The 27,682-nt window shown below is 57.4% G+C and overlaps 1 protein-coding gene across 1 annotated transcript in view; it reads left to right on the top strand.

Annotated features, from left to right (window-relative positions):
• The window catches only part of LOC111838154 (uncharacterized), a 76,466-nt gene that overhangs the window by 21,985 nt on the left and 26,799 nt on the right, over positions 1–27,682 (top strand). Inside the window, exons 7-10 of the mRNA XM_072698922.1 lie at positions 8,654–8,743; positions 11,349–11,387; positions 16,841–16,919; positions 21,996–22,043. Of these exons, the coding sequence (XP_072555023.1) occupies positions 8,654–8,743; positions 11,349–11,387; positions 16,841–16,919; positions 21,996–22,043 (256 nt within the window). The remainder of the gene's footprint in view (positions 1–8,653; positions 8,744–11,348; positions 11,388–16,840; positions 16,920–21,995; positions 22,044–27,682) is intronic.

The following is a 27,682-nucleotide window of genomic DNA, read 5'->3' as shown; positions in this document are numbered from 1 at the left end:
AGCCCCCTCTGCCCCGGCGCTGAGCTGCATGCGCAGTGCTGCATGCGCAGTGCTGATTGCCCTCCTCCAGGCCCAGGTTGTGCAGTGATTTCCTCCCCATTAGCGAGTGCGCTGGCAGGGAGCAGATCCCTGCTGCTCTCTAATGAGTTAATGATCTCCAGCTTAATTGGCTCTGCGAGGGGGGGGTGGAGGTGACTACAGGGGTGGGGGGTTAATGCCCAGTCATCAGGAGCCCTCTGCAGGCCTGACTCAGCGGCCCAGGGCCCCACAGGAGGGGGAGGGGTGCCTTCTGTCCAGCTCATGCCTGTCTCCCTCTCTCTCTTTCTCCCTCTCTTTCTCCCTCTCTCTCCCTCTCTCCTCCTCCCTACCTTGCTGTCTTTCTCAGGCTGATGTGTTGTTGACAAGCTGATAGGGTGTTCCACAAGGTTGTGGATCCATTTGGGGGGGGGGAGGTGGGGGGGGAGGTTGTCCATAATGCTCCTCTCGGAGAGTTTTCCGTCCCGAATCCACTCGTTACTGTGTGTGCTTGGCCGGCTTTTTGGCCACTGGGCAAGGTCTTGCACACACTTGTGCACATGCACGTGAGCTCACACGCAGATGCACACGATCATGCACACATGGTCATGCACACGTGGTCGTACACTCGCCAAGGCAGCCGATGCCCACAGGTGCCAGGCAGGCAGTGCTGTGCCCCTTCACGCAGAATGCCCGTTTCACTGGAGCTTTGTGTTCGGCTGGATGGCGGCCAACACGCCGCCTAATAGGGGCCCTGGAGCCGCTTGTCGGGGGGGGCAGGGGGGGGATGAGGGGGGAAGGCGAGGCGGAGCGCCAGAAGGACGAGAGCCAGGCTGTAAACGGACGGACAGCGCTGGTCCTAGGCCATGGTTTACCCTGGGGGCCTGACTGGGCTGGTCAGTGCCCCCCTCCCCCAGGGCACACACTGAGGTACTGTCATAGACACACTGCAATACTAACACAAGCACACAAAAACACACACTGACACATATATAGACACAGACTGCAATACAGACACAGATACACAGGCACACACTCTGATACTGAAACAGTCACACAGGCACACACTGCAATACTGACACAGACACACAGGCGCACTGCAGTACGGACACAGATACACAGGCACACACTCTGATACCAAAACAGAGTCACACCCTGTGATTCTGACAGAAGCAGACAGATACTGGCAGGTGACGCTGATACAGACACAGAGGCGCACACTCAGGGGAATGTGCACTGCCTGAGATCATGATGCCCTGTAAACGGGTCTGTCCTTCGTGGGTTGTGGGGGGGGGGGTCTCATGACAAGAGAGGAACCACAGCGCATGGGGGGGACTCCCTACCTCCTGCAAAGCGTGGCTGGCCACAGATGGGGGTGGTGCCAGCGTCTGCAGGAAAAACGGATGCCGCAGCGCTGGGACCCAGTGCTTCATAGATTACTGGGGGTGGAGAGGGAAGAGATTTTAATTAAAACCCGACTGACACCTCAATGAAGAAGTGAGACGATGTTAGCGAACAGAAACAGAAAGGAGGCGGGGTGAAAGGCAGTGTACCCTCCTGCTCCATCCCACCCCTGCCCCACCCACTCCAGCTCAACCCCGCCCACTCCAGCTCAGCCCCGCCCACTACCACTCAACCCCGCCCCTCTGCTCTCCTTGGCGGTGACCTCTTTGCTGATTCGGCACTTTCCACTTTTAAGGCCCTGTAATCGTTTAGCGTTCTTGGAAGTGGAGGTCCGGGGGGATTTTAATCTTTTAAAATGATGTGTGGGGGCACATGATGGGGGGTGTCTAGCTCGGCCGCGGCTACTGAGGCGGGTTGCATGTGTGCCTGTTTATGGTACGTGCGTCTGTGTTTATGCCTGAGTTTAAATGCGAGTGTGTGCGTGTGTCTGTGCTGCGCTGGTGTCTGTGTTTATGCCTGAGTTTAAATGCGAGTGTGTGCGTGTGTCTGTGCTGCGCAGGTGTCTGTGTTTATGCCTGAGTTTAAATGCGAGTGTGTGTGTGTGTGTGTGTGTGTGTGCTGCGCTGGTGTCTGTGTTTATGCCTGAGTTTAAATGTGAGTGTGTGTGTGTGTGTCTGTGCTGCGCAGGTGTCTGTGTTTATGCCTGAGTTTAAATGCGAGTGTGTGTGCGTGTGTCTGTGCTGCGCAGGTGTCTGTGTTTATGCCTGAGTTTAAATGCGAGTGTGTGTGTGTGTGTGTGCGTGTGTCTCTGCTGCGCTGGTGTCTGTGTTTATGCCTGAGTTTAAATGCGAGTGTGTGTGTCTGTGCTGCGCTGGTGTCTGTGTTTATGCCTGAGTTTAAATGCGAGTGTGTGTGCGTGTGTCTGTGCTGCGCAGGTGTCTGTGTTTATGCCTGAGTTTAAATGCGAGTGTGTGTGTCTGTGCTGCGCTGGTGTCTGCAGGCAGTAACGACCGCGAAGGCAGCGCAGGCGTGACACTCTTGGCAGCTTTTCCGAGCGCCTCTGCGGCGCGCTGTTAGCAGTCTGTCGGCCCTCAGCTGGAAACATTCCCCCCCCCCCACCAAAGGATGACAACAGGAAGTGCGTGAGTGGCCGCTGTCGAGGCCGTGCATGCAGTGAAAAACAGCCTCCGACGCCGTCGCGAGTGGGAAAGGCTTCTTCCGCTTCTTCGTCGCTTTCGGTCATCTGAGGACTTCACAGTAGCCATGACGCACGTTTCACCTTCGTGAGGAACATTTGCGCCCGGACCGCGCCATGGCTCCACCTAGCCTAAGAGCACTCAGACTTCCCAAATGAACTGAAATTCCCAGAGAAGACAGTTGGCGGGACATGGATACCGCAAGGCATGCTGGGATGCCAGGACATGGATACCGCAAGGCATGCTGGGATGCCAGTCCCATGCTCTGTGGAGACCTGTGTCGCTCTGCCGATTGCTTTTGGGGACACGCACAAATATGTGCACCCGCACACACAGACGCGCTTACGGCGCCTCCACTGGTCTGTGCCTGAAGCAGCGGCACATGTGGGCCGGACCGCTCTCACGTTGTGCCTGAGGCCCACAGGCTTCTCGCTGTGCCAGTGGGATTCCTGCACGCTCCGACTCTCCTTCCCAGACAAATCTGCTGCTTTCCACTTCCCTCGCAGCGTCCTATTTGTTAAATCACGCGGTGTGACGCCTCTGGGGTGCTCCATGTGCGTGTGCGCCTGTATGCCTCACCCCCCCCGGAGCTTTTCGTGTCTTCGGGGCTCACGCCTCTGACAGCAGCAGACACGTGGAGGGATGTGGGGGCGCTCAGCGATGGGGTGGGTTCGCTGATGTATTACTGTTTACCCGCGACGTGTTTCTGTTTACCCAAGATGTACGTCTGTTTACAGAGCGAACCTAGCTGCCCCCCCCCCAGGTGGTCAGTGGGGGGGACGGGGTTAAAGATGGGACTGAATATAAAACCTGCATGCCAGGAATAACTTGGAAAGTGTTTGATTCCGGGGTGTTTAAGTACTTAAATTCCTCCCTTGTTATTAATTCTGAGTGTGTCTACGCCCCCCCAGTGAAGACTGCGAGGCCTGTTTACACGCACACACGCAAGGCCGGCGCTCCTTGGCTCCACCCACCCAGCCCGTGTTTTCACACTGCGAAAGGTAGACAAATCACAAAGATGCACTTAGGGAGTTCAGAAGTGCCCCAGTGGTCTAAATTCGACCCGTTCCTGTAGGCTCACACTCACTGTCACGCCGTCTGCGGGGGTTCAGGTCTTAAACGCGTCCTGCTCAGCGAGCCTCTCTGCTCGCCCCGGTTGATTCCCGCCCCTGACGGCCTCGGTCAGGGACGGGAATCAACAATAGGTGTTGCCATACCAACGGCTGAGAATCGGGGGCCGGCTCTCGGTGGCGGGAGAGGTTGGCTGGGTGGCATGCTTCAGAGGGGCGACGCTCCCGCTGTGTTCATGCCAGCAAGGGGGCGGCGACGCTGTGTGTTCCCGCCCGGGGGGGTCCTCCTTGTCCTGGGCAGCGTTGGCAGTGCCTGGCTGGACGCCGGCGACATCAGCCCTGTTTTTCCCCATCGGCGTCAGCATGCGGCAGCGCCATAAATCCGAGAGCGAAAATCCCGTTAATGTGAGGATGTTAATTAAAAAGTAATGATGTCACCACTGAGTAACGGCTCGGCAAGGAGCCTGAGTGGGGGGGGGGGTTCCAGCTCCGGCCCAGAGGACCCAATAGGCTGCAGGGCACTCGGTTGGCGCCCTGTGAGTGCGTGTCATGGGCTGCAAACTGTTCCCATGCAGCCCCCCGTCCCCCCCAGGCCCAGATGTCCTTCCTGTCTCCCCCCCTTCCCATCACCCAGCACTCATTTGGACAGCCGGGGTTTGCGTCATGTTGGTGTGTGTGACAGGGAAAGATTGTGGGGGAGAGGGAGAGTGTGTGTGAGTGTGAGTGTGTGTGTGTGTGTGTGAGTGTGCGTGTCTGTCTGAGGCTCATTAAGCCTGCTCTCCACTCCGCACCCCCTCATCTCCCCTGGGGAGCATCGATTTCCTGACAGCCTTCCGCTCCCACTCAGCGCGTGCAGTGAAGCCGTTGCGCAGTCGCCTGTTACCCCCGTAAGGATGGGCAGCTCGGCGGGTGGGCTGGCCGGCAGTCGTGTGGCCACACGCCTCAGCGGCTGCGGGTTCGAGGACGACCCGGCCGTGCGTGTGTGTGTGTGTGTGTGTGTGTGTGCGTGCGTATGCGCGTCTCGTCCATTTATCCTGCTGTCCCATCACAGACGTGTTAAAGAGATGCTGCATGTGCGAGGGCCAGATTTTATCACATTGTATGCCTCTGCGCTGCCCCCCCCGCCCCCCCCCCCCCCATGTAAAAGTGTGAACACAGTTTCCTGCCTTGGGATCCGGCCGTGTCCTTTTGGCCTCCCCCCCCGGACACCTCGTCCGGCTGAATCTGCACTTCGTCAGGATGTCACTGAGTATTTTTTTCCTTCATCTGTACAGACCGCCCACTCCAGCTCTCTTAACAGCCCCCACCCCCCCTCCCAGGGCCACCTCGGCCTGTGGACGGAGATCACACGCTGCGTTTAACGTCCCTGAACATAGAACTGACCCGAAATGAACCCCGTCAGGCGCTTCCCCGCACCCGATTCCACCGTGGCCCTGTGAGATGTTGGGATGACGGATCACTCTAGCGGACGGCGACGGCTTGACAACGCGTGGGGTGGCAGACTCCCGGCTTCCCGGGGACCGTCGGCATTTCCGGGAACGCCTGGCGTCTCGATCCTCCCGGGCAGAGAGAGACGCTGAAAAATGCAGGGATTCTTTCGCTCTGGGATGCAGCTTTTATTTGGGATAACAGCAGTCTGAAAGAGCCGGGATCAATGCGGGGGAGGCAGATGAAAAGGTTATCTTTTATCATTGTTTTCTCTTAGATACAAATAGCTGTTTTCTCTCTCTTTTTTTAATTACATATGACTTGCGTCAACCCCCCCTCCCCCCCTCCTTGTGGTCTGAGGGGGAAGCGCCTTTTTTCCTGCGTCCTCGGTGACAGGTGCTGGGCCGAATACGTGGGTGGGGGTGGGTGGTGGGGGGAGGGGTAACCAGAGAGTCGTGCTAGTTAGGTGACCCCCCCCCGAACTCACACTGCACTCTTTCATTTCCGATTCCGCGCTCTGTTCACCATCCCGTGCCATGCCGGCTCCCGGCGTCCGAGCCGACCCCCCCCACCCCCATCATCGCATCGCGCCCGGCCCTCCGGCTGCGGCAGGACGTTGCCACGCTCTGTTTGCGGCTTCCCGCTTTGCGCCTGATGACTCGTCTGGGGGCACCGTCACGTCCTGATGAGCGCTGGCTGAGCCCCGTGCTTCTCTCTCTCTCTCTCTCTCTCTCACACACACACACACACACACGATGAATTCACTAAATCCTGCTCTAATAGCCCGTTCAAATGACGGCGCAGCTGACAGCGAGCGCCCCCCCCCCCCCCACCAAGCTCACGAAGTCTCTGCTCAGAATATAATAGATGCCGCGAATTATCCTGCCCTAATTGCTGTCTACTTAAAGTCAGACGCGGAGGCAACCGTGGCGGAACACGCTCCGCGCAGCAGGGTGTCAGGAAGCTTCCGGAAAGCCCGGCGTAGGCCAGTGTCTGTCCCTCACCGCCACTCTGTCTGTCCGCGCCATCGCCGAGGAGTCTGGCCGGGTAACGTGCCATCAGTACGGGCTGCGGGGAAGCGTGTCTCACTGGAGCAGCTGACCTGCAGGTTCTGGGCCGCTACTCATTTTCAGAAGGCCCAGCTGTTGGACCTTTAGGAAAGGCCTGTGTACCCCAGTAAATCAAGGAAGTGGATTGTTGGTGGTCCTAGTGGTAATGACCACAACACAGGCTGCTGGGTTGCTGAACTCTGCTGCTATATATGAGGCTGTCTAGCTTGCTGTTAGATAAGAAAGGCTGTTCTGACATCCAGAGTCCAGTGTCCTCTGCTGCCACAGAGGATTCTGGGACGAAGGTCTCTCTGCACTTCCTGTCTGAGCCCCAAGGTCCTTTGCCACTGAGGACATAAACCGGCGATTCACTGCAGTTCAGAGCAGGGAGGCAAGCCTCAGTGTTCGCTCTGTCTGTCTGTCTGTCTGTGTATTAGTCTGTGAGTGTGGCTTCCACAGCATGTTCATATGTTTATGCTGCTAAGACTGTGTGTATGTGTGTGTATGTGTGTGTGTGTATGTGTGTGTGTGTATGTGTGTGTGTGTATGTGTGTGTATGTGTGTGTGTGTGTGTGTATGTGTGTGTGTGTGTTTTACCGCGGCCTAACTTCATGTGAGAGCAGCTGTGCTCGTTCGCTTTCCTGCCTGCTGGCTGGCGGCTCTCCACAGTTACCGCCGGCGTCGGCTAGGAGACACAGCGCACAGCCAGGAGCTTGTTTCCGCTGGGATGCTGTGGCTGCGCCGGCCAGAGTGAGCAGGGGAGAATGCGGACATGCCGTGGTGCTTCCAAGCCGCTGTCAAATTCACACTTAGGCATCCTGCTTTATTAATGCCCAGTGCTTAGCAGGTCTGTACCCCTCTATCTCTCACTGTCTCTCCATCTCACTGCCTGTCCCCCTCTCTCACTGTCTCTCCATCTCACTGCCTGTCCCCCTCTCTCACTGTCTCTCCATCTCACTGCCTGTCCCCCTCTCTCACTGTCTCTCCATCTCACTGCCTGTCCCCCTCTCACTGTCTCTCTATCTCACTGCCTGTCCCCCTCTCTCACTGTCTCTCCATCTCACTGCCTGACCCCCTCTCTCACTGTCTCTCCATCTCACTGCCTGTCCCCCTCTCTCACTGTCGGTCCCCGTGTCTCAGTGTTGGTCCCCGCTTCTCAGTGTCTCTGGCCCCTTCTTTCACTGCCTGTCTCACTCACTCAGTGTATGTCCCCGTCTCTCAGTGTCTGTCACCCTCTCTGTCTCACCCCTCTCTCCATTTCAGTCCCCGTCTCTCAGTGTCTGTCACCCTCTCTGTCTCACCCCTCTCTCCATTTCAGTCCCCGTCTCTCAGTGTCTGTCACCCTCTCTCACTACTTGTCCGCTTCTCTTTGTCTGTCCCCCTGTATCACTGCCTGTCATCTCCCACTGTCAGTCCCAATCTCTTAGCATCTGTCTCCCCCACTCTCTGTCCCTCTCTCTGCTTATCCCCTCTGTCTCTCACTGTCTGCCCTCCTCTGTCCCCCTCTCTTTCTGTCTGTTCCTCTTTTCCATTACCTGCCCCCCTCTCCCACTGTCAGTCCCTGCCTCTCAGTGACTGTCCCACCTCACTCTCTGTCCCCCTCTCTCACTGCTGGTCCCTGTCCCTTAGTATCGGTCCCCCTCTTCTCGTCTGTCTCCTCTCTCACTGCATGTTTTCCTCTCTGTATCTATCCCCCTCTCTGTCTCTGTCCCCTCTCTGTCTCTGTCCTCTCTCTCAGTCGCTGTTCCCCTCTCTCACTGCCTATCCCCCTCTTCTCGTCTGTCTCCTCTCTCACTGCCTGTTTTCCTCTCTGTATCTATCCCCCTCTCTGTCTCTGTCCCCTCTCTGTCTCTGTCCTCTCTCTCAGTCTCTGTTCCCCTCTCTTACTGTCTGTCCCTCTCACACTCACTGCCACCTTTTTGTTTGTCTGTCTATCCCTCTCTCTCCCTTGCTCTGTCACTATCTCCTCTTCCCCTCGTCTTCTCATTTCTCTCTTTCCTTCTCTCTCTCTCTCTCTCTCTCTCTCTCTGTCTCTGTCTCCTACTTTCTTCCTCACTCTTTTCCAGCTGCTCACCCCCCCAAAGTGCAGGGCCCTTAATGACTGGCTTTTGGGCAGTCATACCTGCTGGACTTCCTCTGTCTAAACACAGTCGTTATTTTCCAGGCAAATGGCTGGAGGCTGCATGCGCAGCTTTCTAAGGCAGGAGGTCAAGTCTGGAATAAAAATACGGGATGGGGACGTGCCGGTGGAGTTCTGTCACAGCTTGTTTTCATGGAGCCGCTTTCCATCCGGCACGGGAGGGGGTGGAGCGGGGGGGGGGGGGGATGGTGGTTGGTCACGGGTAAGAGTGAGAGTTTTGGAGAGAGCAGGAGGGTCATCTGTGTAATTAACCAGTCAGCAGTAACAGCAGGTGCACATCAAAGTAGGTGGGTCAAAAGGGCATGACCCCCCCCCCCCCCCGCACTTATCTTTGGACACACTCTTTTTCAGACCATACCATGTCCTGGCCTGGGGGGTTCCTCTGCTGATGTCCTGCCTGCCTCTCTTCACTGGGTACTACGGACCAGCTGGACCATGGTGGTGAGTGGCACATCCTGGGGGGGGAGGGGAAGGCCATACAGGTTGCAGTGGAGGGGGGGTCCAGGAAAGGACTCTCCAACGCACCGATGAAGGACCTGCTTTGAAGAGGGAGCGAACAAGGGCCCCTAACGGAGCGCGACCTGGTCATGTGTGCCCCCCCAGGGCAGGAAACACCTGTGGAAGTGGCTCCACTGGGAGGCCCCTCCCATACCTGCCGCATCTGGGGGGGGGACTCTGAGCCAGGCCGCAGAAAGGCGCTTCTGTTCCCCCCACTCGCAGGACAGTCCAGCTGGGAAGAAACACTTTTAAATAAAAAGCTTCACCGGCACCCAAGATGTGCCCCCCTCCCCCCAGCCCTTGGGGGGGCGGCCTTCCTGAGATGGTTTCGCTCAGCATAATGAGGGTGTTCCTTCAGTGCGCCTGGGAGACCCAGTTTTTCCACGACGTTCCCATCCAGTCTTACTAGTCTTTCCGGGTCATTCTGGTTCCATCTGGTTCTTTCCAGGTCTTTCCGGCGCTTTCAGCGCCGTTGCCACTGTTAGCTTAGTGACGCAGCCCGCCCCCACCCCCCCAGTGGAGCTCTCCTCTTAATGGTCAAACTCAAGTCGCCTAAAAATAGGCTTCCGTGTCCCAGATATGGGGGGTGGGGGGGCGGATTAGAGACATCCTGTGAGACTTAAACCGCCGGCTCCTGTCGAGCGTGAAGATGGGCGGCGTTCGATCGGGATTACTGGCGGCCGTGCGCTCGTGCTGGCCCGTGGGAGCGTGGGGGGGGCTGCAGCGGACGCTTGTCCCTGCAGGCTGTTCCACCGCTGGGGGGGGGGAGCAGGGTGGCGCCGTGGCCGTGAACTGAACCCTGCACGGGGCCTCCTGCTGCCTGACCTCCACGCGACCTCTGATGTACTTGAGCCAGGAAACCTTGGATGCAGGCAGTGTATGAGGTGGGGGCACAGAAGTTAGCAGGGGTGGGGTGTGCGCACACGTGTCTGGGTGTGTGTGTGTGTGTGTCTGTGTGTGTGTGTGCGCGCGAGTGCAGCCGGCAGGGAGGGTGGGGGTTGTTGCCATGGTGACCGGGAACTCGGCGCTCCACTGTGCCGTGCTGCATCGATGTGGGAGGAATCAGCCTGAACGATATTGCATATTTCTGCTCTTTGTGTGGCTCCACAGCTCAAGGAAAGGCTCCGTGAGCGCAGAGCAAATTTATGGTCTGTCTGTGAGGACAGGACAGGGCCCCCCAGCTCCCCGTCCCCCCCGGGGGTATTACGCTCTCTGCACAATGCTCGGGTTACTGCTGGCGTTTAATCGCCCGTGGCTTTGGGGGTCGTCCGCAGCCGCCTTCTCCCAGAATCAGCATGTGGGCCAAAATAACAGGCTCCGGAAGGAGAGGCCGTCTGGGTCGAGCCCGCCACCTGAAACCCCACACCCCCCAAACAGAATTGCCGTGTCGCCCCAGCAACGTCTCTGTCTGACACGGATTTGCACGGGGGAGACAGACCACGCCGTGGATTCGCTTGTGTGTTGGGAGCCTGTGAGCTATGCTGGTAACTTGGCAAGTTGTGACTTTGCCAGGGGGCGAGAACCTCCAAACTCCCCCCCCCGCCCTTCCCCCCCGCCCTTCCCCCCGCCCTTCCTGGGGATTTAGGCTCTTAATGCAGAATAAAGGGCTGGGAAACAGGCTGAGGATAAATGTGGCAGGAGGGGAGCTGGCCACACGCCAGGCGCACGGCCCTCTGGGTAAAGCCCCTTGTCTGCAACCCTCCCCCCGCCCCCCAGGCAAATCACGCCCCCGCCGCTCCTCATGGGAGCCTCACGTGACACTTATATGTCTGTCCTGGGGGAGTGTAGTAAAGGTCATGATTATGTGATTATAATGGGATAGCAACCACTTGAATGTCACGTGATCTAACCACACCCCTCTCTGTGTTGGCCACACCCCTCCCCATCCTGACCACACCCCACATCCTGACCATGCCCCTCCCTGTCCCGATCGTGCCCCTTTCCAGCCTGACCTCGCTGGTCGTAAACACAGGCTAATCGTTTCCAGGCTGGGTGAACCGGGAAATGTTGCGGTCACGGCGCAGTGAGCTCGAGTTGGGGGGGGGGAGGGTTACGCTTTTTTCACAGGACTGCCTAACCAGAGACACTTCTGTCCTCCAGCTTAATCCGGATGTGGCTCGTAGCCCCCCCCCCCACGCACGCGCTCACACACACATTGTGGGGTTTCGCTTCCAGGACACAAAACTGCCGTTGATCCCATTTCTCCCAGAGTGGGGCCACAGGCTGGGGGGGGGCACCAGGAAGCCTGCCCGCCAGTGCACGTGTCATTAATCACTGTCCCACAGCATTTTCCTAATTATTGCGTGACGCCTGGGGTGGAGCAGCACGCTCTGCCTGTCCTAACACCCTGCAGGTGTTCGCAGGTCGGGGGGGTGGGCGGATTTGTGACTGTCATGGGGGGTGGAGGACTTGTGTAATTTCACCGGACCCCCCCCCCCGCCCCTTTTGGCTCTGTGTATTAATAGCTTCAGCTGTGTCCCAGTTCCACGCATAGTAACAGAATTTTCTGTCTCCCTCCCTCCTTCCCTCCTTTCCTCCCTCCCTCCAGCTGGATCACAGACAATCACGTAGCCTGGAGATTTGGGATGTAAGTACACTTCAGCTGTGGGATCAAAGTGTGCGGCAGGGTGGGATCAGGTGGAGTGGGGCGGAGGGGCGGAGCCTGTCGCCGCGAGCTGCTGAGGGGGGAGGTGCGCTCGTGCCCGGCGGGGATTAGCCGGCGCCGCACGGCCAGCGGTGGTACGGCCATGGGGAGCAGCAGACGGCGCACGGTCACAGCCAGCGGCATTAACGGTCCGGTGAAGAGGAAGTGCAGCTCAGTGCAGTGTGGCCTCGTTCCAGCATGCCGATGACAGGCCCCGTTTGATGTTTGCTCTGCGCTCTCATCCGCGGCACATCTGAGCTACCCACCCCCCCCCCCCCCCCCGGTGCCATTAAAGGCGTTCAGCGAGAGCCGCGCCTCCGCTTCCCCCCCTTTGATCTGGTTAAATACGATCGCGGCGCCGGCTCGGCACGGGCGAGCGCAATCGGCGAGAGAGGCGGCAAGAAAATGAAATGTTTGTCAAAGTCGTGTTATTTTCCCGCAGTGGCGGGGAGCATGCCGACGAGCGCGGCCTGTCATTCGTCACGTCTCGCTCTCTCGCCGGAAAATGAAGTGCGGGGGGGGGACAGCGGGGGCGGGCTGTCTGCGCCGTGTTCCGCTGCCACCAGGGCCACCCCCCTCCTTCTGCCCCCCCCCCCCAGTCCCTCCATCCCTCTCTCATAAGTTTGAGGCTGGCTGGTGACTTAAAGTACCTGCTACCCCCCCCACTCTCACACACGCTGCACTGAATGAGCTTTTAGTGCGTTTCCTCTCAGATAGTCCAGATACATTTTAAAACGGTTCTCATTACCGCACCATCCAGTTAATGTGCGATGACAGATAAGTTTAGATCATTTTTCCCCTCACGTGCGATGTTGTGATATTAAGGACTCCGCCGCATGTGTAGGCCTGTAACAGCCTATTAAGATGGTACGTAATGGCAGGTAGGGCCCTGCTTTAGCCTGCGCCGCCATGCTATGCTACACTAAAAGACACTGGCCGAATGAGATTGTGTGCCATGAGAGGCCAGAGCCCTGCGTTAGCTCACACCGCTGCGTGCTATGCTGTGCTAACTATGGGGAAAGCAGCTGATGGAGCTGGTGTGCAATGGCAGAGCAGAGCCCCGCGTTAGCCTGCGCCGCACCACGGCATGCTAACTAGGAGGCTGCAGCCATTAGAAATGCTATGCGATGGCTGAGCTATGTGTCAGACAGGCTGCATCGTGCTGCACTGCAAACAGCGGCGGCCCGTGTGTGCGGAGTGACTGGGGGTCGCATGCGTCTGTTAACCTGTCTGCAGGGGTCGGGGGCGCCAGAGGGACTCAGACAGCCAGGAGGCTTTTGGGCAGATTTATCCCCCAGGTCCTCCATGATGTCCCCCCCCCCCCACCCACTCTGCCTTTGATACACAGGGCGGTGCTCTCTCTCTCTCCCTCTCTCTCTCTTTCTCTCTCTCCCTCTCCCTCTCTTTCTCTCTCTCCCTCCCCCCCTTTATTCCCACAGCCCCTCCTATCTAATCACACTTCTGCAGCCTGTGTTCACGCTGGTTCCCCTTCGCTTTCCTGTTCTGTGTGTGTGGGTAGGTGTGCGTGTGGCTCGATGGTAGGGGTCCCTCTCTCTTTATCTGAGCCCCATTCCAAAATGGGGGGTGGGGGCTCCCCCCTCTCTGTTCTTACACGCCTGGCGATTCGTCCTCAGTAATCATCAGTACGCCCCTCTCACATCCTTCGTGTGCCACCCCCCCCGTAGGGGTCTGCGGGGTGCTGCTCCAGTCACTCCTCATGGTCCTGGGGAGGGGGGAGTTCACGAGGCTGTGAGCCAGCGCTCAGTTCTGCACAGCTTCCGTTGCCCCACACTGCCGGGTGTAGTCGAGCCCCCCCCCCCCCCACCCAGTCACAGTTCATTGCTGAGCACCCTCTTCCAGGTCCCGCGGGTCATGAGTGTGAGGCTATGGGTCTATGGCCACTGCAAAATGAAGACCAGTGTTGTACTGGGTCCCAGTGAATTGACCTGTACTTGGTCAGCTTGGACTTGGCTGTATTGGGGCAGGTTGCCCCGGACCCGTCCATGACTCGCTCCCTCGCTGCCGCTGCGCCGGGCCGGGCCAGTGCTGCCTGTTACCATAGCGGTGCTGCCGGGGATTAGGAGGCTGACGCGATCTGTGAATCTTCATTAAGTCTAATTACATCAAACGAGAATGGGGATTAGTGGGCTAGCGGCACCGGGGAAACACTCGAGCATGGCCCCCAGTGGGCGCCGAGCGCGGCAGCTTAGCCCCCACCCAATCCCTTCAACGCATGTGACCAGACCCCCCCCCCCACCATTAAAACGGTACAGATAGCTGCACGCCAATCACAGCGTTCCTCCCCCCCCCACACCGTGCTGACTCCTGTGCTGATTTCATAACGCCACCATGGCAAATTGCAGGTAATGAGGTGGCCGTTATGTGTGAGGGATTTTAATGCGCGGGGGGGGGGGGCTCAAGACCGTAAATAAAACATGGCCCCCTCCACTGCCTGTATGCCCACTCGTGGTGTTTCATGTGCCTCCATGGCGACGGTAACCACGGCGCTCTGTAAACAGTGCGGTGCATCAGCGTATGCGTGCCGCTCAGTGCCGGCGTCACCGAATATTTCGGCCGGTAATGAGGGAGGGGTCCCTCGCAGGGCTGGGGGCTGTTCAGGGCGCCGTTATACCAGGGCTTGGATAGCGGGAGCCAGTGAGCCTCAGGCGCCTGCCTGCTCTTCGTCGGCGGTCTGACAGCCCCCCCCCCCCCAGTCCCCGGGAGGTCAGCTCCATCTCCACAGGCTTCTTCTCAGCTCATTTCCGCAGCGGTTGTTGTCTGACCCGCCCCCCCCCCCATCCGCAGGCTCCTGGCGCTGCCGCTCCTCCTCATCCCTTACGATCGAAGCGTCTCCCCATCTGCCAACCCCCCCCCCTCACATTAGGGCTCCGTTTCCTGTAGGTCTTGTGTTTCAATTAGCGGCTCAGCTGGATCACACCGCTATCGACTGGAGATATTTACACAGGATCCCCGCCTTCCGGACCAGCTCCCCGTCATGCATTTTTAACCAAAGCCAGGGCAGGACCCCCCCCCCCAAAAAATCATCTCTCAGAGCTGTCAGCGGAGTCTTGCGGCCGTCAGCGCGGACAGTGGCGGCTTCCCTAGTGGCACATGAACAGAGAACCTGTGTCATCCTTACTGAACAGTGCTGGCTGCACCGGCCCCCACGACTTTCTCGTGTCTCCGTGGTCATCGCTGTCGCCATGCCCGCCCCCGCCCGTCCTCCCCACGGCCGCGTGCCTCTCTTTCATCTAACCCTCTTTATTCCCCCTTTCCTTTCCGGGTCGGCTCCCTGTCTCTTGATGAGGAGCCCCTCTCCTGCTCACAGCTTTTGCACGGCATCCTGGCATTGATTTGCAGCGACTGTCCATCTGTACTTTGGGTCCGGGCCGGCGCCGGAGCGATGTGTGCTGCCGCCCTGATAGCAGGACCCCAGACCTGTAGCGGTTTGGTACGTGTGGGGGGGGCACCCCAGAGTCTCCGTGCAGCTGCTGTGTATAAATTAGCCATGATAAATGAGCGACTTGTTTCTTCATTAATTTCCTGGTGCTGGAATTAAGTGCAGGATGGCAGCTGGTGCTGAGATCCGCAGGCCTCTGCTGGTCCGGCTGCCCGGGGGGGGGGGTTGGGACCGGTACCGGTGCCGGGCTCGGCGGTGCTGGCTGTGCGCTGGACTGTTTGACGTGAATGTGGTATGAAAAAAAAGACTGCCGGGGACCCCCCCCTTCTCTCCCAGCCTTCCTCATTCTGTCTGTCTCTCCCAGCAACACCCCCTAGTTATTCTGTCTGCCCCCCATCTTGCTTTGCCCCCCCATCTCTGCCCCTTGGCCAGCTGCTGTTTATCTTCCTTCTCACTCTCCTCCGTCTGTTCCCTCATCTCTCCCCGTCTCCCATCTCCTCTCTGTCCCCCCTTTTTCTCTCTCCCTTTGTTGCCCCTTTTGCTCCTGCCCCCTGCCCCCACCTCGGCACCCCATTCTCTCTCCCTCTGCTCCCCTCACCTCCATTCCCCGCCGTTCCCCCCTCCCCACTCTCGCTCTGTGTGTCCCCAGAGCACGGCCTCGCACACAGCTGCAGGGAGAAGCCTGCTAAATGACAGATCGTTATCATACTAATTAAGCCACTTTGTAGCTCCCGTTCACCATTGCCCTGCTCATTAGCGGTGCGCTCGGTGAAATTGGATGGCATTTATTGCACAACGCGGGTTGCTAAGGCGTGCGCCGGCGGGCTGGCGATGGCGGCGGTGGTCGTGCCGCACACGGGGTCAGGCTGCCGCGGACTCGCTCCGCTTTGTTCTCCCGCCAGCGGCTCGGCAGGGCAGCCCGCGTCTGATCGGCAGCCGTTTAGACGATCTCGAGAACAAGGCCGTGGATCACTCGTGAAGAATTACGCCTGTCTGAGTGTGTTCTTAAATCCAGTTAAGCGTGTTTTTCAGCTTCATGTGAGCTGCGGCTCTTGGGGGGGGGGGGGGGGGGTCCGTACAGCCTGGCCTCTGGGTTCTTATCAGCTAACGTTACGTTGCTGCCCATGGCGAGGTTTCAGGTGCACCGTTATCAGGCTCTGGAGAGCTTGCCCCCCCATCCTGTGACTCGACCCCAGGGGGGAGGGGGGGCTCGCCTGTCAGGACACGGCGTATCGGCAGAGCCGTGATAACAGCACAGCCGCGTAGATACGCTCGCGCCTGCCGCATGCCGCCGGCTTATCTCATGCCGCATGATGGAACGCTCATTGTTACTCCGGCAACTGGGGTCAGGGGAGGTCACAGCGCCGCTCGGGGAACCTGTGGTGCTGTAGGCCCAGGCCGGCCCTCACACGCTGCAGCCAGGGGCCTCTTCTTCTGACGCTTTGAGCCGAAGGTGGCAGGGAGGCTACCAGACTGGGGGTTCGGGGCAGGATTAGGGGTATGGGGTATGGTACAGGGGCACCTACTGTACTGTACTGTACCTCAGAGGGGCATCAAGGGGAGCAGAGCCAAGAGCTAGGGGCCAATGGGGATGATGTTTCACAGATGAGCCGCGTTGGTATGTGACGGGGGGGGGGGGGGGGTGTCATTGCCATGGCAGCAGAAGGAAGATGTCTGGAACACTGGGGTCTAAATGACGCAACGCGGCTCCTCGTTCTGCAGGGCTCTTCAAGGGTGTGGAGGGGACCCACCCTGCAATCTCAGGCATGCCTGTCCACTGTCCCACATGAGGGGTCCTTCCAGCATTAACCCCCCCCAAGTCTTTGTTTGACTCCGCTGTCCTTGCACCCCCCCCCCCCCCACTCCATGACCCCTTGCATCTCATACTGGATATTTTATGCATGTGAGACGTGCTGATTAGTGGGCCCTTGTGGGCGGCCTTGACATCTCCGACGTACATTAAGGTGTTCCGTCTCCCTTCCCTCTGTTCCTGCAGATGGTACATCCCACTCTTCTCGCTGATTTTCCTGATGATCTGCTGCTACGTCCGCATCATCTACGTGGCTAACAAGAGGGTAAGATGCCGCCCTATGGAATGTCGCGGCCGACCCGGAGTTACCCCTCCCACGCCCTGTAGTGTGAGCTGGCTCTGCCGCGACCGGGGGGGGGGGGATTGGGGCGGAAAGATCCAGAAGGGTGCGTGGGTGGCGCTAAACACAATTATTGTCCTTGACGGCACGACGCCGGCAGCGAGGCAGGTGTGCTGGTTTCCCGGGACCATGAGGCAGCCGGTGCGGAATGCAGCTTGGAGCACCTGAGGGGTGCTTGGGGGCCAGGAACAGGGGGGCGTCCGCGGGGGCCGCCTCTCTCGCCGGTCAGTCCTCTCCCAGTCTTCTCTGACACAGTCGCCGTGTCTCTGGGAACGTCCGTCGGCTTCCGGTTTATTATTTCCTCCCCAAAGACGGCGGAGAGATGCAGCCGCTTCCTGTCTGCCTGCAGCTGTGCTCTGGCTTGGCGGCCGCCCCTCCAGCAGTGCTCAGCGTGTCTGTGTCCCGTGTGAGCTGATCACTCGCAGCCATCTGCAGTTATTAAAAAACAGGGCCTGCGGCTGCAGGAAAAAGCGCATTTTCCAGGGCTGCTTCCCAGTTTGTATGGTCGGGACCTGGCAGCTTGACGGGGAGGATAGGCCTGGCTGGGTGTGCGGGGTACATATAAGGGATTTCAGCTCCCCAGCCCAGAATTACGAACGCAGGGAGAATGGGCTGTGTTGATGAGGCTATGTTGAGGCTGTGGGTGGGTGGGTGGGGGGGGGGGTAGTAGCCCCCTAACGCTGTTGAAGCTTCTATATCACTCCCAGAATAAACCTGAGGGGGTGGGATTTCCATCTGGCTTTTGATGAGGCGGCAAACCTGTCTCTGCAATCCCACCCTCTTTAGCTTTCCCCCGGAGACCTTGTGGCTCTGTTCTCCTGGAGACCTTGTGGCTGTGCCGTTGGAGACCATGGCTCTGTACTAAGAATTAAGAATTTAGTGATTAATTGTCATTGTTGATGCTCACAGTGCACAACAACGAAATGTGTTCTCTGCATTTAACCCATATGTGAAAATGTGACATAGCAGGGGGCAGCTTGCTCAGGGTACCTCAGTGGTGCCTTGCTGGTCAGGGATTCGAACCTGCAATCTTTCAAATACAAGTGCGTGTCCCTAACCATTAAGCCACCACTGCCTATGGAAGCCATACCTCTGTTTCCTTGGAAACCATGTGGCTTTATTTTGGAGACTGTGCCGCTGTCCTCCTGTAGACCGTGCACCTGTACCTTTGTAGTCCAGGCCTCTGTTTCCTTGGAGACTGTGCCGCTGTCCTCCTGTAGACCGTGCACCTGTACCTTTGTAGGCCCGGCCTCTGAACTTTGTGTTTTGTATCTGAATCCCCACTGAGTGACGCAGATCAGGGGAAACCATAGTAACAAGGGAGCTGGTCTCAGCCCCAGATGCAGTGTCGCAGTAAATGCTGTGCAGCCGAGTTTGCTTGCGGGCAGCTGCACACCACTAATCGGATCACGCCTCCGTTGAGCAGATGCTCCAGAGCAGGGGGAACCTTGCCAGCCCCCGCGTCTCTGGTGGGCTTCCCTCTGCAGGACGGCTGTGCAGGAGGTGCGGGGGATTTTAATTGTGCCCCCCCCCCCCCCGTAAGGCTGCTCTGACCCCCTCAGTCATGTATTAACTGAGTATCTGAGCGACTGAGAGTGCCCGAGAAACAGTGCCTCCCCCCCCACTGGCTTTTCCGGTCTAATTGGTGGGCAGTGGCGGCCCTTAATGGAGACCGTCTCCGCTGAAGGGTTTCCGTTGGCTGTACGATCTGGGCCACGCGGAGCCACTGAAAGGCCCTTTGCCAGTAATAGATGGCTGCAGGTTACATAACCCCCCCCCCTCCCCCCACCCCCCTGTGCTCTGCACGCTGCCAAATTGATGCCTTTCCTGAAAAGCGGCGCAGGGAGTCGCCTCCTTGCTGAGAGGTGCTGACATCACCACAGGGAGACCACATCTGTGCCACCGCGGTTCTGCACACACGGACAAACACACACACTCGCACACTCAGACGTGCACACATACACACACATTCAAGCATACACACTCACACACGTGCACAATGAGGCCTCAGCAGACCTCGTCCATGTGAAGTAAGTCATCACTGCGATCAGTGGTGAATGGGAGGGGAGTGAGTGACAGGTGGGGGGGGGGGGCGGGACACAGGGAGGTAAGAGGGAAGCAGCGATGTCACTGCTCAGCACCCCCTGCTCATGACTAATGAAGCGTTCTCTGCAGGCGGCCCCAATTAGCCTAACGGGGCTTCGCAGCGGCGGCTTGCTCGCTAATACTGACGGTGGCCGGGAGGCCCCCCAGGAGGGCGGATCGTGTCCTGAGGCGGGCACAGCTGTATCTGTCCCCGCCCTCGGGGTGTGTTCCTCTGCATATGATTACTCTCATCACGCCTTCACATCTTCCCTGGGGGAGCCCCCTCTTTCTCTCACCCCCCCCCCCCCCCCCCCCCCGGCATGTCGCGTCTGACCTCTGGCCAGTCTGCCCGTCCCATGTGAGCTGCCGTTCAGAGGCTCTGCCAGGGTGTCAAGCGTGCTGACAGAGGGCCCCTCGGCACGGCGGCACCGTCACACTTCTCCTCGCTGTCACCCCCCCCCCCCCCACCACGTCGCTCCCCCACGGCAGCGTGACCGCGATCCGACACGACGGATTAGAACAGCCGTGCGGCAGCCCCTGCCAGCTCCCAGCCCCGCACCTCGCTTTGACATGTCGGGGGTGGGGGGGGGGGGTTGGTGGTGATCGTCAGTCTCCAGACAGGCACAGAGGGTCGTGCTGGGGGGGGGGGGCACTCACAGCCTCGCCTTCTCATACCTGGAGAAACAAAAGCACAATGACTCGGAGAGTTATCTGCCTCGGCCCCCTCCCTGCCAACCCCCCCATGATGTCTTTGACAGGCCGCACCCCCGTCCCTGGAAGGCAGATGATAAAGTGCGCTGACACATCCTGCTTGCCACTGCGTCGCTAAGCCCCCCCCGCTAAAGGGGAGGACAGCTTGCAGGATAAGTTTCTGTCTGTACACCTGTCCATGTGTGTTCTGTGTATGCCATGTGTGTGGCATGTGTGTGACATGTGTGCAACATGTGGGTTGTGTGTGCAGTGTGTGTGTGGTTTCTGTGCGACACATGCAACACGAGTAGCATGTGTGCGATATATATGCGCCGTGTGTGGCATGTGTGCAATGTGTGTGGGTGGCGTGTGTGTGTATGATGTGCAGCTTCTGTACAATGTGTGTGCAGCATGTGTAACGTGTACGATGTGTGTACGAAGTAGGATGAGTGCGGCATGTGTGCAATGTGTGTATGAGGTGTGTGTACGAGGTGTGATGCATGTTTCCCGTGTGTGCCATGTGTGATGTGTCGTGTGTATAAGTTGTGATGTGTGCGGCGTGTGTTCCATGTGTGTACGAGTTGTGACGTGTGCGGCCATGTCTACTAGGTATGATGTTTGTGGAGTGTGTGCCGTGTCTACGTGGTGTGATGTGTGCGCTGTGTGTGCCGTGTCTACGTGGTGTGATGTGTGCGCTGTGTCTACGAGGTGTGATGTGTGCGCTGTGTGTGCCGTGTCTACGTGGTGTGATGTGTGCGCTGTGTGTGCCGTGTCTACGTGGTGTGATGTGTGCGCTGTGTCTACGTGGTGTGATGTGTGCGCTGTGTCTACGTGGTGTGATGTGTGCGCTGTGTCTACGTGGTGTGATGTGTGCGCTGTGTCTACGTGATCTGATGTGTGCGCTGTGTGTGCCGTGTCTACGTGGTGTGATGTGTGCGCTGTGTCTACGTGGTGTGATGTGTGCAGTGTGTGCCGTGTCTACGTGGTGTGATGTGTGCGCTGTGTCTACGTGGTGTGATGTGTGCAGTGTGTGCCGTGTCTACGAGGTGTGATGTGTGCAGTGTGTGCCGTGTCTACGAGGTGTGATGTGTGCAGTGTGTGCCGTGTCTACGAGGTGTGATGTGTGCAGTGTGTGCCGTGTCTACGAGGTGTGATGTGTGCAGTGTGTGCCGTGTCTACGAGGTGTGATGTGTGCAGTGTGTGCCGTGTCTACGAGGTGTGATGTGTGCAGTGTGTGCCGTGTCTACGAGGTGTGATGTGTGCAGTGTGTGTGCTCTGGCCTAAATGTTAAGAGCATCGGCTGCAAGTGAGTGGCTCGCAGGTTGCCTGTAAACCTTTGTTCTGCTCACGTTTCCTTCCTGAGGTTCCGGTCCCTCATCCACCTCGAGTAGTTCACACGGACTCTCTGCCAACATCACTGGAATACAAATGAGGCCATTACTTTACTCTGATGGGCTGTGTACCTGCCCTTTAATGACACTTCACAGGTAATTAAATTATGGCTGTTCTACTCTGGTCCCTCCCCAATTTACTCGGGTGTACTGAATGTTATGGGCTGCATGGCAGTGGTATGCAAAGTCCGTCTGTCGTTTATGCCTCTCGACAAGGTGGTCGGGATGTACAAAGCTGTCGTGGCAGTCTGATCATTGTCTGGGTCAGATGTGGGTGTGGTCTGGACCTGATGTGGGTGTGGTCTGGGCCTGATGTGGGTGTTATCTGGGCCGGCTTGTCGTCTTTCATTTTGGACCTGTACCCTGATGCTCGTCAGTTACTCGTCTTTTCTATCCGATCTTGGTCTTGCTGTCATGCAGTGGACCTGGGGTATGCCCCCCCCCCACCCTGGCAGGGAATTCTGGGTAATACACACCGGATACATTCAGGAGGCGGCTGGATCGCAGAGCCAGCCTTTGATTGGCAGCTGGTGTTGCCGGCTCCTCCCAGGAGAGCGGCTGCGATCATCCGCAAACAGCCGCTTAAGCCGTGCCTGTTTACCCGTGTCACCCGCGGGGATGGAGCGAGGGCCTGCTCCGCGTGGCTCCGTCCTTCTTAAAAGACGGGAAGGAGCTTCTGCCGCCGTGGTAATCGGCCCGCTGCCGCCGGCACATTTTTTTGTTTTTTGTGCGATGCTGACGATGGCCTGTTAGCTTGATGAATTGGCTGCTGATGCTGTTCTCATACCTCCATCTTGAAAAATATCTGTTCCTCACTAAACCCCCCCACCCACAGATGCAGTCCTGGTTTGGGACGTTCAACCCGGACAGAGAGCGTCGGAAGGTAAGCGATCTCCCTCTTCTGGCCTCTGGCTTTGTTTTTTTTTTTTCCCCCTCTTACCCCATAGTCCCACACGCCCCATCTCCCCCCCCCCCCAGGTAAGGGGATCAGCGGGCTCAGGACAGGCCAGCCTCTCTCAGGCTGAGCTCCCGCCGTAAGCCTCTGACAATCCGCTCAGGAAATCCGATCTGCTTCCATAGGCTGCCCCCCCCATCCTCCCGCTCTGCTCAGCCGTACAAAAACACATCTGTTCCCCCCCCCCCCCAGTGTTGTCACGCCACCGTTCCTCGCAGCCAGCGATGTAACGTGACACCAGCCGTGGCCCATCTGTTGCCGAGCTCGTGCTGGCCCTGCCGGAACGCAGGCCCCCCCAGAGGAGCCCGGGGGCGACTACACCGCCCACCTCCTCCAGGAGCCCGCCTCGTGGCCCCCCGATATCCCTGAGTGTTAAAAGCTCATGGATGTGCGTTACCAGCAGGTGGTTAAGAAGCTGGGGGTGGGGAGAGGGGGGGCTGCCTCATAATGTCCTGTGAAGCAGCTTCTCCTTAGAATTAAAATGGAGGAATGACGCGGGTGCAGAGGTACCCCGTATACAGGGAGCGAGATTCGGACCAGAGGGGCGTGAGGGTTTTTTGGAGCAGGCGGGTTCCGATGACGGGCCTTCTCCTCCCACCTCGATCCAGTTGTGGGCGAGAGTGTGTCGGCTCAGAATGGAGGTGGGTCTGTTTGATGTGTCGGTCCTCTTTCATGTATGCCGAGGAGGAACGGCGCTTTTGAAGGGAGCAGATGTGAGCTGGGACTGAGCCCTGTTGCCGAGACGTTACCCTTTTGCCGTGAGGCCGTACCCCCCGCTCTCCTTCTCAGAGACCACACCCCCCCATCTCTATTTGCCAGACTTTAAAGACCGGTTGCCTTTGTCACCCCCTTTTACACTGTAATGGTGATGTAATAGGAGCAATAAAAGAATTAAATAAAACCAGTGCAGATGAGATACTGGGTGCCCATTAGACTGACCCTTAAATCCTGGGTTTTCCAGGTTGGGTGGCAGCTATTGGTGTGATACTGGAAAAGGCGGCGGACCCTTAGCCCCAGTGCACTTGTCTTAATAACATGTCAGACTGGATTACAGTTTACAGATCTCAGATCAGAGGCTAAAGACGGGCAGGGGAAATTAGCCCTACCCCCCCCCCCCCCCCCCCGGATGACATTTTGGGGGCGTGTCAGGGAATCGATGGCCCCGCGGACGGGCACAGCCCCGACCGGCGGTCGTTATTGAAGCGTCGTTTTTCTCAAACGGGGGAAATTAGGCCAAATGAGTTTCTGTGCCGTGCTGTGACAAGAGCATTCACCCCCGGAGGCGGGGATCGATACGCCGGCCAGCTGTGTCAGCCAGGGGGGAGCCCGGGGGTGGGGGCACCTAATAAAGCAGTAGGCGTCGAGTCCTGTCTCCTGGGAGATGCATATTGAATCAGGACCGAATGCGGCCGCGGGGGCTGCTGATGCGGGAGGCAGCGGTCGTTCGGTGGAGGAGACAGAGCAGCCGCTTCCACAGCCCGCTTGACACCCTCCACACACGCAGTTAAGCCCCCCCCCGATCAATGGCAGCATCGATCGCGCCGTAGCCCGCGACAGAGCCGGGCCCAGCCTGCTGGTGGAGGGGCCGCATGTGGGACAGGAGGCCGATGACGGTAATGGAGCTCGCCGGGGGGGTCGTCTCTACCGCTTCGTAAACAGCACTGGGGAGGCTTCTGTACGGCAGTGTCTGATGCATGATGGGACTCCAGAGTGTGCATTTATATTCTACCGACCACTTTTAGATACGACATAGATATACGCACAGATATAGACCATGTCAACACAACATAGATGTGTTCTCACATACGCTACCCGCACCACATAGATATAGATCACGGGAACACCACATAAATATATAGACCATACACACCACATAGATGGTACATATCACATACAGATATAGATCGTGAATACATCTATGTGGTGTTCACACTCATGTACCACACACATCACATAGATATGCACTGAAATATGTATCACGCATACACCACACATACCACATAGATATATACACAGATATAGATCATGCAAACTCCAAGATATACAGATATAACCATGAAGGATAATATGGACATATATATACACACCATGCATCACATAGATATATACACAGATATGGACCTTACAAACACCACATAGATACATAAAGGCATATTGACCACATGCCCCAAATAACTATTTTTACATTTATTTAGCACAAACACCACAGATACATGTACTGCATGTTTATACACTGGCAGTGAAGCACGCGTACATCCCGACACTGACGGTGAAGCACGCGTACATCCCGACACTGACGGTGAAGCACGCGTACATCCCGACACTGACGGTGAAGCAGGCGTACATCCCGTCACTGACGGTGAAGCAGGCGTACATCCCGACACTGACGGTGAAGCAGGCGTACATCCCGACACTGACGGTGAAGCAGGCGTACATCCCGACACTGACGGTGAAGCACGCGTACATCCCGACACTGACGGTGAAGCACGCGTACATCCCGTCACTGACGGTGAAACACGCGTACATCCCGACACTGACGGTGAAGCAGGCGTACATCCCGACACTGACGGTGAAGCAGGCGTACATCCCGACACTGACACACCACTTTGCCGCTGCTACAGACACACACACATCCTCGCTGTTTTAGGAGGAAGTTGTTTGGCCGTGTGCGGGCTGAGCTCTCTCTCTCACTCACTTCCCATCCTCCCTTTCTGTCTCTCTCCCCGTCTGTTGCTCTCTCTCTCCTTTCTTATTCCCCTCTTTCCCTCCCCCTCCCTTCCTACCCCCTCTTTTTCTCTCTCTTACTCTTTCTTCCATCCCCCTCTTTCCCTCACACTCTCTCTCCCTTCCCATTCCCCTTTCTCTCTCTCTTTTCTGCTCTCTCCCTTCCCATCCCCTCTTTCTCTCTCTTGCGCCCCCTTCCATCCCCAAGTCTCTTCCATTCTTTCTTCCCACTTCACTCTCCCCTTTCTCTCTCCCTCTCTCTCCTTTCCTATCCTCCCTCTTTCCCTGACCCTCTCTCCCTTTTCCCTCCCCCTCTCTCCCTTCCCATTTTCCATCCACCATCCACCTTTCTCTCTCCCTCTTTTCTGCTCTCTCCTTTCCCATCCACCTTTCTCTCTCCCTCTCTTTCCTTTCCCCAAACCCCTTTATATCTCTCTTCCTCTCTTTCCTTTCCCCAAACCCCTTTATATCTCTCTCATTCTCTCTCACTTCCCATCCTCTTTCTCACACTCTGTCCCGCTTTCCCTTTCCTTTACCATCCCCCTTTCTCTCACGCTCTCTCCCTTCCATCCCTGCTTTTTCTTTATGTCCCTCTCTTGCTCTCTCTCTCCTTTCCCATCCCCCCTCTTTCTCTCACGCTCTCTCCCTCTCTTTCCTTTCCATCCCCCCTCTTTCTCTCAAGCTCTCTCTCTCTCCCTCTCTCTCCTTTCCCATCCCCCTCTTTCTCTCACGCTCTCTCCCTCTCTTTCCTTTCCCATCCCCCCTCTTTCTCTCACGCTCTCTCTCTCCCTCTCCCCTCCTCCTCCCTCTCCTCCTCGCTCCTGCTCCTTCTCGGTACCTCGCTTGCACCCTCCAGCTCCCATTCCCTCCTTCACCTTTCGGACCCCCCGGCCCTTTCTCTCCTTTGTTTTAAGGACCAGCGTCCCGCTCCACTCTGCTCCACTGTGCACCATGTTGGCCTGAACCCTTAGCAGCTCTACTTTCATTCAGGAACGCCGTGTTTTTTAAAGGTCTCCCCCCCCCCCCCGAGCTCCTGAAAGCGAGGGCGCTCCTTGGGGAGGAGCCGCATTGTGTTTACCGCACGGTATTATCGTCAGAACCCCCCCCACTCCCGCGGCAGATGTTCTGAAGTGGAAATACATGTGGGCTTGTTTAGTGTTGCCTAAAACACAGAGAAGGATGTCCTTGTGGGAGCCAAGCCTGCGTCTGTCTGTCTGTCTATCTGTCTGTCTGTCTGTCTTTGTGTGTGTGTGTGTGTGTGTGTCTGTCTGTGTGTGTATCTCTGTGTGTATGTTTTTGTGTATCTGTGTGTATGTATGTCTCTGTGTGTATCTGTGTGTGTATCTGTGTGTGTGTGTGTGTGTGTTCTCCCCTTGCCTAATCGCACACCAGGACGCCTCGCTGTTTAGTTCCACTCCAGTGCCATTTACGAAGATAACGTTAATGCTGCCCCTAAGTGGTAAACCTAATTACTGCACACTGTCACGGAGCAACACAAACAAACTAATGAAGAAATTAATTGTCAGCCAGGGCAGCGATAACCGGCCGTGCACACGTGTCCCCCCCAACATCCCGGCCCAATGAGGCCCACAGACATGTTGAGACACACACTGAGGCTCACAGACATACTCATACACACAGAGGCTCACAGACATGCTGAGACATACACTGAGGCTCACAGACATACTCATACACACTCTGATGCTCACAGACATACTGAGACATACACTGAGGATCACAGACATGCTCAGAAACACACTGAGGCTCACAGGCATGCTAGAAACACGTAGAAGCTTTCAGACGCGCTCTGACACACCGTGGCTCACACACACACACATAGAAGTACACTGAAGCTCACAGACGCGCTTAGAAACACACTGCGGTTTACATACATACACACACACACAGTCAGACACACACCATCACTTGCAGCAGGCCTGACAGTCTCTCGGTCTATGGTTACCAGGTTACCCTTCCATTTCCTTCTGTTTGCTCTCTGTTCTCGTTCTCCTCACCACATTACTGCCGTTTCTGCGTGCAAGATCCGCGCCTTTACTGCTCTGCACAGCGGAGTGCACTGGTCAGCACGCTCTCTCCATCTGCGACAGTGACCTCAGGTCACAGAAGCATACACCTGGAGGCTGCGGACCTCCAAGGGTGGGGCTCAGTAAATGGCCTGTGTGTGTGTGTGGGGGGGGGGGGGGGAGCAAGTGTAAATAAGCATTTAGGCCGTGTATCTGCGAGGCGCAGAGAGTAAATATCATCACGCTGTAATGAGAGTCGTCATAATCCCTAGCTCTGTTTAAACAGGGCGGGATGCAGACATGGGTATGGAGCAGAACACATGAATGCACACACACACACAGACACACACACACACATGCATACTCTTCACTCAGACTCACATGCACACACAGACGCAGTTTAACATGCAGGATACACACCAGTTTACAGATGTACTGACAGACACACACATACACGCACACACACACATACACACACATGCACACACACACACACACTTGGTGTGCCAGTACTAATGCGAGTCTGGGGCAGGGCTGCCTCCTGGCTTTCTGTTCCATCACGTTGTGGGGGGGGGGGGGCTGCTGAACTGCAGCTAAACACATTCAGCGCCGCCCTCGTTAACGTCTCGCACCATTATCACAGTCCTCCCACCCTGCCACTCGCTGTCATTCATCACTCTCTCTCTCTCACTGCCTCGCTCGCCCCCCCTCACAGACACACGCGCAGGACCCCCGCACTGCTTTTACTACCCCTTTGCCAGGTCTGGGAGGGGGGGGTCCCTTCCTGAGCGAATTCTCCGGGTTACTGATTAAATCTGC

This window comes from Paramormyrops kingsleyae, chromosome 1, assembly GCF_048594095.1.
Source record: "Paramormyrops kingsleyae isolate MSU_618 chromosome 1, PKINGS_0.4, whole genome shotgun sequence".
In the NCBI taxonomy this organism is placed as follows: domain Eukaryota; kingdom Metazoa; phylum Chordata; class Actinopteri; order Osteoglossiformes; family Mormyridae; genus Paramormyrops; species Paramormyrops kingsleyae.
Note: the sequence above shows the minus strand (reverse complement) of the source record. Positions and strands in the feature narration are given on the sequence as shown.